The sequence below is a fragment of the Nicotiana sylvestris genome, chromosome 2 (assembly GCF_000393655.2).
Source record: "Nicotiana sylvestris chromosome 2, ASM39365v2, whole genome shotgun sequence".
In the NCBI taxonomy this organism is placed as follows: Eukaryota; Viridiplantae; Streptophyta; class Magnoliopsida; order Solanales; family Solanaceae; genus Nicotiana; species Nicotiana sylvestris.
The window spans coordinates 55341378-55352760 of NC_091058.1; the positions used below are offsets into that span (position 1 = coordinate 55341378).

Sequence of the window (11383 nt, forward strand, 5' to 3'; positions counted from 1 at the left end):
TGAGTACAAGTTAAAAAAATAAGTATAAGTTATTTGGTGGGCCCGTGCAATTTTTACCTTTTATAGATATATATAGATTCATGTCACCAATATTGCTTGAGTCACATCACTGTCACTTGTAGCTTGACATCCCAGTCATTACTTTGTATGTGGACACTAGTCGAATTTGGAAAATGTTTACCAAGTATAAATGATATTTTTTTTTGTTTTAGATATTTTCAAGAAAAAGTTACTGCAGCTATACATTAAAAAATATAATTTAAACTTGCTCTGAACCAAAATGAGAATTTTATTTTCGAGAAACAGTTGAGAGAAAGAATTCAATTCAACATGAAAAAAGTACTAAAGAGAGATTGACGGAAGAAAGCATAAATTTTCTTTCACTCCAAAGTTTGTTATTTCTTTTACTCTGTCTCCTAAAGCTCCTATGACTTTGCCACAATCAAAATTCCAAATGTCTCCGCACTACTTTTTGAGGAATTATTCATTAATTATGTTTTCCCTAATAATTGCACATTGAAACCAGTAATCAAATCTATAAAACCTGACATGTGCATTATGTCACATAGAGTCAGCATTAGAACTTAAAGTTTGATTGGGAAATAAGTTATCATATATTAATTATTCCGGGATTAGTTATTCCACCCTTCCATAGGAATAAAAATATACTACAATCCGGGATAACTAATCCCAAAATTAGTTATACCACGATTTTATTTCAACCAAATATGAAATAAACTCATCTCAAATTTAATCACAAGATTAAGTATCCATTATCCCTCGTGCCAAACGAGCCCTAACTTCATCAGTATATAAACACCATCACCCCCTGATGCTTTCCTCAACAATCCAAAAACACAGTTCAAGAAAAAAATAAAGATTCTCAATTATGGCATCCTTAAACTCTATTACGGTCTCATTTTTCATAGTCTTATTATTTTCAAGTTCTTGTTCTGCTCATTCTGATACAACCCCTGAAAAGTTCTACCAATGTATTTGCAAGAACTCTGATTTCTCTGATCCTTTTTCCAAAGCTTTCTTCACCCCAAACACTGATTCATTCAACACAGTCTTGAATTCTACAGCTCAAAATCTCAGGTGTTTGATACCATCAGTTCCTAAACCTGAGCTGATTTTCACCCCAATGGCAGAATCCTATGTTCAAGCAGCAGTCATTTGTGCAAAACAACTCAATCTTCAGCTCAGAGTTAGAAGTGGAGGCCATGATTATGAAGGCCTCTCGTACATTTCAGTAATGGACTCTCCTTTTGTCATCGTCGATCTCTCCAAACTACGAGAGATCGACGTGAACATAGAGGAAAATTCGGCTTGGGCTCAAGCTGGTGCTACTGTTGGTGAAGTCTATTATAGAATTTCAGAGAAAAGCAAAACTCATGGATTTCCAGCTGGACTTTGTACCAGTTTAGGAATTGGTGGTCACATAACAGGTGGGGCATATGGTTCCATGATGAGAAAATTCGGGCTTGGAGCTGACAATGTAATCGATGCTCGTATTGTTAACGCCAATGGCACTATACTCGATAGGCAATCGATGGGGGAAGACTTGTTTTGGGCAATTCGAGGTGGTGGAGGAGCAAGTTTCGGGATCATACTGTCCTGGAAATTAAAATTAGTTACTGTTCCATCGATTGTCACTGTTTTCACTGTCCCGAAAACATTGGAAGATGGCGCGACGAAGATTTTGTACAAGTGGCAACAAGTTGCTGATAAAATTGATGATGATTTATTCATGAGAGTAGTCATAAATGTGGTGGACAAAAAAGATAAAAAGGGAGAAAGGACAGTTCAAACAGCTTATAACTCATTGTTTCTTGGAAAAGCTGACAGGCTTTTACAAATAATGAATGAGAGTTTCCCTGAATTAGGATTGACACAAAAAGATTGTATAGAAATGAATTGGATTGAGTCAATTTTGTACATTGCTGGTTTTCCAACAAAAACCCCACCAGAAATACTTCTCCAGGGTAAGCCAACATTCAAGAATTACTTCAAAGCCAAATCAGACTTTATAAAAGAGCCAATTCCTGAAACAGGACTTGAAGGTATATGGAAAAGGCTATTAGAAGAATATTCACCACTAATGATATGGAATCCATATGGAGGAATGATGGCTAATATATCAGAATCAGAAACTCCTTTCCCACACAGAAAAGGAGTCATTTTCAAGATTCAGTACTTGACTCTCTGGAATGAACCTGATCAAGAATTGGCTACGAAACACATCAATTGGATCAGAAAGCTATACAATTACATGACTTCTTATGCTTCTATGTTTCCAAGAGAAGCTTATGTGAATTACAGGGATCTTGATTTGGGAATGAACAAGAATGTGAATTCCAATTCCAGCTTTGTACAAGCTAGTGTGTGGGGGAATAAGTATTTCAAGAACAATTTTAATAGGCTGGTGGAAATCAAGACTAAGGTGGATCCAGAAAACTTTTTCAAGTTTGAACAAAGCATCCCAACTCTTCCTCTTACTAAGAAGAGAAAAGGAAAAAAGATTAACCATTAAAGAGATATGATAGTGATGCTAAGCTAATTTTGGCAAAATATTATTAGTATGTTTTTAACCTCAGTAGTACAAGTCTAATTGCTGTTTAAAGTGGTGTAATATAATGTATGGTTTTGCCAAAATCATACTATAATATAGTAGTAAATCTAGTGTTTTAGTGGCTTGTTTAGTTGATTCTATATGTTTGTCACTAAATCAGTTAGTTTCTTGAGTTATGCCTCCAGCAGAGGTAGCATGTGTCGAATTACTAAATGAAAGAAGGGTTATCTATGCTTTTTACTTGTGTTATTCGTGTACATTTAGGGGTCGTTTGGTTTTAATACGATTTATAACGGTATGAATTATGCCGGTATAAGTTATATTGGGATAAGTTATGCTGGGATTAGTTATGTTGGTATTGTTATTTATTCATTATTTGGTATGTTGTATTAAGAATGACAATTGCATAATTTCTAAGAAGAAGGTATAAGTTATACCGGTGCTAATTACCCCACCTTCTATAAGGTATAAGTTATTCCAGTGTTAAAATTAACATAGGGATAACTTATACTTGGTTTGCTAACCAAAAAAAGTATTAAGATGATATTAAATTTTTATACCGCCCTTATACTTTCTTATACCTCATACCAAACGACCCCTTAGGGAGTGTCGTAAGTTAATTAAATTACTTTTATGTTATTTAAATTAGTAATTAATAGATGATCATATTAAAGTGATATTATTTTAATATTATTACTAGTTATTATCAACTTAAAAGTTAATTTTTTGTGCAAAAGAACATTGCAATAGGTGTTGGAGAAATGATTTCAGCTGAGTCTATGTTTGGCTTATTTGACTTTAGTCTAATATATTTTTTATATGAATATAGGAAAATAAGTTTTACGAAGTCGGTAAGACACATTTTGATCGTACGGAACTATTAAGAGTATTTAGAGCCGTCAATATGGGCTGGCCCAATATTAAGAGTATTTAGAGCCGTTAATATGGGCTTGGCCCGTTGGGCCAGCCCAGCCCAGCCCGTAGTTTAGCAGGGCTGGGCTAGAATTATTGAAGCTCATTTATGAACGAGGCTTTTAAGCCCGGCCCGAAAAAGCCCATGGCTCGTGAGACTTGACTGAGGCCGAGCTGAGCCAGCCCGTGGGCCTAATAAAAATATATATTTAAAATATATAAAATATAAAATTAAAATTATATGACATAAAAAATATCAAGAAAAGTATTCCAAGCTTAAAGTTTATTAAGCTCATCATATTAAAAGATCCAAGTCTTAAAACGTTAATTAGTTTTAAAAATTTAATTATTTTTAATATTTAACTAACTAATATTGCATACAAATTGTAAATGTAAGTGAAAGTGAAGATGTTAAGACAACCTTCTCACAAGAGAATTCAAATGTGATTAATGAAGATGATGTGTTGGATATTCCATAAGCGTTAAGCGTCATGGACGTTCTCTTGAATAGTTTGTTTTGAGTTTTGACTTTTATTGAATGAAATATAGTTTTGTCTTTTACTTTTTTAGTATTTATTGTGATTTATTGGAACAGTATAAGTATTAAGTTTTCTAAAAAAATTCCAATGCGATTTTTTTAGCTTTTAAATATTTATCTTTTTTAAATTAGAACTTAAAGAAAAAATATAAAATTACATTTTAAAAAAAGATGGGATGGCCCGTGGGGGCCCGCAGCCCACATAGGACTGGGGTGGGCCGATCATTATAAAGCCCATCAAAATAGTGGGCTAGCCCAGCCCAACTCGTCAATTACTAAAGCCCACGTGGGGTGGGCTAGACTAGCCCGGCTCCGCCCATATTAACAGCTCTAAGAGTATTCATTAGAATTCTTTTGGCTACCAATTATGCATTAAGTCTTATGAAATTCTTCTATGATGCTAACGTAGGATGTATAAACTAATGAGCAAAATATAAAACTGGCTAGTCAGTTGAAACTCATTATATTCGCTAGTCAAAAAAGTGCATAAAATATGTATATTTTTTTTATGTAATATACATATATACCAAAAAAAAATATTTTATTGACTATCATTTTTGAAAACTGCTAAACATATGCATCTCTAGACTAATTCACAATTCCGTTGGGTGGTGAATATACGACTTTTGACATTATGACAGTCATGTTAATATACAAGTAAAGGGTTAAGAACGACAGAGAAGTTGAGTGGCTTGAGGGCTTTGACAAATACTATAGTTAGTAGTAGGGGGAGCCACAGTGCTGTTTGTACGTTCGGTCAAATGCAATAGCTTTTATTCAAATCTTGTATTTGTATTAAAAAATCTAATGAATATGTACAAATTATTAATTTAGAATCCAGTAACTTAAAAGGAATATAATCTCAAACCCATAAGGTTCAAATCCTAACTCCGCCTCTTAGTAGTGTATGAGTCAAAATCTGACTAGGATGGTTGTCCTTAAGAGGAATGATAAGGGATCGACCAAGCCGTAATCATGCCCCCGGGGCGTAACAAAGAGCACCTCGGCCATCGCCGGGGTCAAATCGTCGAAAAGCTTGCATCACAAAACAAACGTTATGTTCGAGCAAACGACGGAGGATACGGTCGTAAGAAAGTACGCCGATTAAAGACCATTGGATAAAAGGGGAAGTTATTAATATATATATATATATATAGGGGAGCTGAACCAGTGAAGGGGGGGATTCCAGATAGCTACCATGATAGAGTCAAAAAGAGGAATCTCTTCATCATCAACAGTTCCCTCTCTTCCGCTTCCTTACTCCCATGATTATGATGCAAATCCGTCCTAGATGTAAGCTTATCTCTCATGTTTGATGTACGATTGTTACATTAATAAATATTACATGTTCTTATTCTTCTATTTTCGCACTCTATATATTTGAATCTAGAATTAATTATGTTTGACTAAAATTTACCTTCTATAGTACTGATAATTAAAGAGTTTTATACTTTTTGTCAAACAAGGTGGGGTAACTTTTTCTCCCCTTGTTTTTTCAAGCTAAACATAGGCTTTTGGGTAGACCACTTTACCTATCCATTATATTAAGTCAAACTTGCGCGACTTACCCTCGTACCTACAATTTGTAATTAACCTGCAAAATCCTTTTAATCCCATGTGCGTATGACCCAATTCTGCCTAACTTTAAGCAGAAACTCTAGGGCAATATAATGTTGCAATTGGAGAAGAATGAGCATTAAAGAGTCAAGAAAATTTTGCAATTGCACGTGTCAGCAGAGGAGGACCTATAATTGAGGAGAGGGGTCATCAGACACGGTTAAGCTCGGCAAAAATTCTAAATATATATGTACATATATGTTTAAAAGGTTTATATATTTTGCTTGAAACTCTTAAGATCAAAAGTCTGGCACTAATTGAGCTATCCGCTCATATGCTCCTGCTACTTTCAGATCCTGAATCCGCCTCTGCTTGTCCATTATAATTTTGATGCCGGTGTTATTTTATAAGTGAACCACAAAGTAGATATTCCCATTTCAAGATAGAATGCAAAGGCTAGAGGCAAGGTGGAAGATGGAAGCTGTATATAACAATAACAAAGAAGGCCAAAATATGTGTGCGACCCCTTAAACTTGGCTTCAGTTTGGCACTTTAACTTAGTGTTTTTCCTATTGAACATTTTAATTGTATTTTGGACTGTACCATTTAAACAGAATGCATGACCGGACTATAAAAATTTAAGCGCGTGTTTTTAAATGCTTCCCACGTGGAATAACATACCAATAAAATGCTAACACGTGTTTATTTATTCAGGTCAGATAAAACCCCCCCTTTTTTACCTTACCCACATTTTACCTCGCCTCACTTAATTGATCTTCCACCCAAAATCCCCTTTCCGTAGCCTAATAAACCCTAATGAACTACTTTGAGACCGAGCTCAATTTACAATCATAAAATCGACGACTTGGGTTTGCAGGTGTCATGATATAGTCAGTGGTGCATTAAACCCACAATGATAAATATCCATTCCATTGCGAGAAGTTGTTAACTTTTACGACATGGAACTGATAAATGAAACCCACAGTGGAACTAACGCTCCTTCGATCGGTCATGCCTTGCGTTTAGATGGTATACTCCAAAATATAGATAAAGTGTTCAATAGGAAAAACGCTAAACTAAAGTGTCAAAATGGAACTGGAGAAGTTTAAGGGATCGTCTACGTATTTGCCCGACAAAGAACTTAAGAAAGTATCGGTTTCATAAGCAATGATGAATTTTCAAAAGTGCCATATATCAGTACATGAAACCCGACTTCATAAACTATGTGATAAAATTGAAAAGATAAGGCATTTTTCAGTGTCATCTTTAATATTATCTGGTGTCCTATATGCAATCCAGGAAAAAGAAAAGCAGATTCATAAATATTGTGTGGTAACGTGTTGAATAGGAAAAACTACTACTCCTAAGATATAAGCATGTTGCTTTATTAGAAGAAGTACTGTCCAATATTTGTTTTGGCTACAACTTTAGGCTCATTAAATCTTCCTCTATCTTCTTAATTCTATTCTTCTTACTCTATCTCTATTTCTGTGTTTGTTACATACTCACATTTGTATACTCCCTCCGGTACATAATAAGTGACTAATTTACTTTGGGCGCGCCCATTAAGAAAATACTAAATTCTAGATAAAAATAGTTAGTGTGACTAAGCTACCATTAATTAAATATTGCATCATAATTTAATGTGAGGAATAAAAGATTTTTTAGGATACATACATAAGAGTAATTTTGAAAAAAACGAATTGAATATTTTCTTGATTATATAAATTGACACTTATTTTGAACCAAAATAAAAAAGCAAATTGGTCACTTATTGTGGACCGGATGGAGTAATAGAATTGGAAATCCTTTATTATAATCATTGCCGGAAATTTAGGGAATGAATGATTTTCAATCAATTTGATTACAATTGTAAATAGCAGTGAGAATCGATAAGAATTTTCCTCGTTTTTTGGATTCAACAATTGGAGAATTTTACTATAACACAGCCAAGAAAGTGACATTCCTGGATTTCCTTGTGGCCTATGCCCAAGTGTTGGTGTTGGTGGGCTCTTCAGTGGAGGTGGCTTTGGCACTATGATGAGAAAATATGGGGAGATATTCAAAAAATAGCCAGATTTATAATCGGTCGTTCAAAAATAGCCCAGTTTCAAAAGTAATCGAAATTTAGCCATTTTTCATGTAAAGATAAATCTGAGCAAAAACACTGTTCAAAACTCTGAAAATACAATAGTATATTATACTGGAGTTCCAGTATAAGTATGCTTGAACTCCAACATATTATACTGGAGTTCCAGGATAAGTACGCTAGAACTCCAACATAATATACTAGAGTTCCAGCAAGTATAATTGTCCAGTATAATATACTTGAGTTTGGAGCATCGATGCTCCAGTCTCCAGTATATTATACTGGAGTCAGCAAAGTATACCGGTCCAGCAAAATATGTTGGAGTTCATACACAGGTGCACCGAACTCCAATATATTATGCTGGATCGGTCTCTGTTGCAGCAAAATAGTGGCTATTTTTCATTGACTTCGTAAACGCTGACTATTTTTGAATGACCAGTCCGAAAACTGGCTATACCGTGCTATTTTTACGAAAATATGGACTGTCTGCTGATAATATAATAGATGCCAATTTGGTTGATGCCAATGGTAGAATCCTTAATAGAGAAACAATGGGAGATGATGTATTTTGGGCAATTAGAGGTGGTGGAGGAGCTCGTTTTGGAGTAATAACAGCTTGAAAAGTGAAGCTGGTTCACGTTCCACCCCTTGTCACAGTTTTCACAAGAGTTTAGACCAAGAAGGTGTCAACAAATGGCAATACATAGCCAGTAAACAAGCCGAGAGTCTCTTAATCCGAGTCATAATTCTCATTTAATTAGTTTCTTGGGATCAATTACTTAATGTCTAAATTTAAGTTGTGAATACCAACTTTTTAAATGGTGGGGTTATGATTATGTGCTTATTTTGTAGCAATTGTAACTAATTAACAAGTTGATTGACCAGATAAAATCAAGAGGATTCGAGCAAACAGAAGAGGAGGAGAAACGATTATGGGCAGATCTTCCAGCAGACCTTTTTTTACGTCATAGCATCTTGTCTCAGTCCAGAAGACTCTGTTAACTTTCAAGTTGTTTGCAAGTCATGAAAATTATCAAAAAACTCTTTTGCAACTCTTCCACCCTATTTAATGTTCAACAACACTCTTCATCATCCCTTATGCAATTCCACTATTGGTATGGACATCTATGACTTACCTATTTATGGCTCTATAAATTCTTCAAACTACAGTTGGTTGCCAATGGTTAACTATTAGGTGTTGTGTTGATTTTCTTACTATATTTGATTTTTCTATCTCTTGCATGAAAGAGCAACATATTTATAATAATTAAATTTTCCTTGTAGTAGAAGAAAATTATAAATCTCCAATATTTGGCTAGTTTCTTTTCTTGTAGGAAAATATTTGGATTTATATACATTGAGGATCCTTCCTTCTTATTAAGGAACATCCACATGCTCCACAATATATCATAGGGGGACTTGGGAGTCTTCTTTAGGGGAAAAACTTTACGGGACAAATGCTAGTGTGTCGCGTGTGTTTGTCTCTTTATGAGTTTGTTCTCTCAATATTTTATACTCTCTTTTATATAGTGGATTGTTATATCCGCCGATGACGTAGGTCAATTGACCGAACCACGTTAAATGTTTGTATCTCTTTTGGTATATTTCTCTTTTGTTGTTTGATTTATCATCGTTCAAGATTTACTTTACTAGCTTTCTCTACTAAACAATTCACGGGCTAAATTTTATTAAACTTCAAAATATATTTAGTGCTTATTTCATTAAATTCTGCATCCGCATAAGTCAGTTATAAGTTGCAGTAAATGAGACCTTAGAGGATGTGAATTGGTCGAAAGTGGACGCGCTTTAAATTTGGTCTTAGGGTTTATATTTGGAAATTTTAACTCCTATAGCAAAAGTTGATACCTTATTTATTTTAAATAAATACCATTTTAAAAAATTATATTTCATAGCTACTTTTTGATTGTTATAGCCAAATATCTATTTATGGTCACCTCCTACCCTTAAGCCATAAAATACATTACCCTCTCTTTCATAAAATACGTTGCCTTCTCTCTCATAAAATGCGCTGCCCTCTCTCTCATAAAATGTGATGCCCTCTCTCTCAACGCCAGTTTTCTCCATGAACACAAACTCATGGATTCTCTCTCATCAGATCCTCCGTCGATTGTTCTTCTGAGTAGTCAACAGAAATTTTTTTGCATCTACTTTCTTCAAGGATTTTGGAGAATCAATGATAAAGATGGGCAAAACTGGAGTCCTTACCGGAAAAGTAAAGGAAAGAACCTTTGAGGAGCACATATTATGTCACCATTTGTATGAATCAAGCAAAAAGATTTCCTTGAAATGGGGAAAATATGGATTGAAGTCTGCCTGATTTCCGCCACTCTACGACGTTTCTTTGCCTCCCACCAACAACCCGATTCGTGCCTTCAAGGAACATACACGTGAGGTGCGACATTAGGGTTGTTCTTGAACACGACGATGAAGTTTGGGGCTGGACAACTTGAATATTTTGTTACCTTTTTTTCAAATATCTTTCAATGTATTTCGCTGTATTTTTATGTATTTCATTATATTCATTGTCTTTTTTTTCATTATATTTCAGTTATCTCGATGTATTCCATGTATTTTATTGTATTCACTGTCTCGCTATATATCCATGAATGTATTCATATATATTTTTTAATTAATATAATTTATGTATTCAGATGTATATAGTATTCAAATGTATCTGCAATATGTATTCATATGTTTTTGCTCTATACATGACCTGCTATACTTCATGTATTCAATGTATTTTTATGTATTTAACTATATTCAATGTAATTATATAATTTCTCTGAAGATTGCTATATTTTGGGGTATTTTTCGGTTGAGAATCTTCTTTATAACTGGAAATACAAATTTTGTATGTTATAATTGAGTTTGTTGAGTTATATTAGGAGTCTATTATGTTAATTGATTCACTTTCCATTTAAAAACAGTTGAATAGATCATGAATTGCGTCATTTATGTTACTGTATTCACAAATACATATCGTGAATACAGTCAAATACAATAATCTGTCTAGTTGTAATCCTCTGTTTCACGTCGTGAATACAGTCGAATACAATAATCTGTCTAGCTGTAATCTCATGTTTCACGCCTAGAAATGCTACTGTATTCATGAATACAGTAGCTTAAATACATCGAATACACTCTAAAAAACCTGAAAACATAGTTATAGGAAGTAATATAGTAAATGGTAGCTACAACTAGCTAATAACCACTAAAACATAATGGTTTCTGAAAGTTTCTCTTTATATTTTGTGCAAGCTATTTCATCAGTTTTTGCAAAAGATAATTGTAAGAAAGCTTAGTAGGCGCTTGACCATAAGTTTTGAAAGTTCTTTTACAAAAAAAAGAAAAAATATGTGTTTGTTTATAGAATTAATTTAGTTTTTAGAGAACTTCAAATCTCAAATATAGCTTAAGACCTCTTTTTGGGCTAAATCATGATCATTTGAGATTTTTTAGCTGAAAAAAAAATTAAATTTTTAACATGTTAAAACTTGCCCTAAAATTCATGTCCAAACACATTTTCAATTCAAATCAAACTTCACTCAAATTAATTTTTTCAAAAAATATTTAAGAATTTATGTCCAAACAGGTCCTTCGAGTTTTTAATTTTCTCCGTATAGTTGGACAATTCGACCAGACATTTAATAAGGCAGTGATTCGACTCAATTTTGGAATCTTTTTTCTTTATTTT

At 33.9% G+C, this 11383-nt stretch overlaps 1 protein-coding gene across 1 annotated transcript; it reads left to right on the forward strand.

The window, feature by feature from the left end:
* Window positions 1-849: 849 nt before the first annotated feature.
* On the forward strand, window positions 850-2816 carry LOC104238527 (monolignol oxidoreductase AtBBE-like 13). The gene has a single exon (XM_009792901.2). It carries the CDS (start codon window positions 890-892, stop codon window positions 2531-2533), a length of 1644 nt encoding a protein of 547 aa, XP_009791203.1. The 5' UTR covers window positions 850-889; the 3' UTR covers window positions 2534-2816.
* The last annotated feature ends 8567 nt before the right edge of the window (window positions 2817-11383 follow it).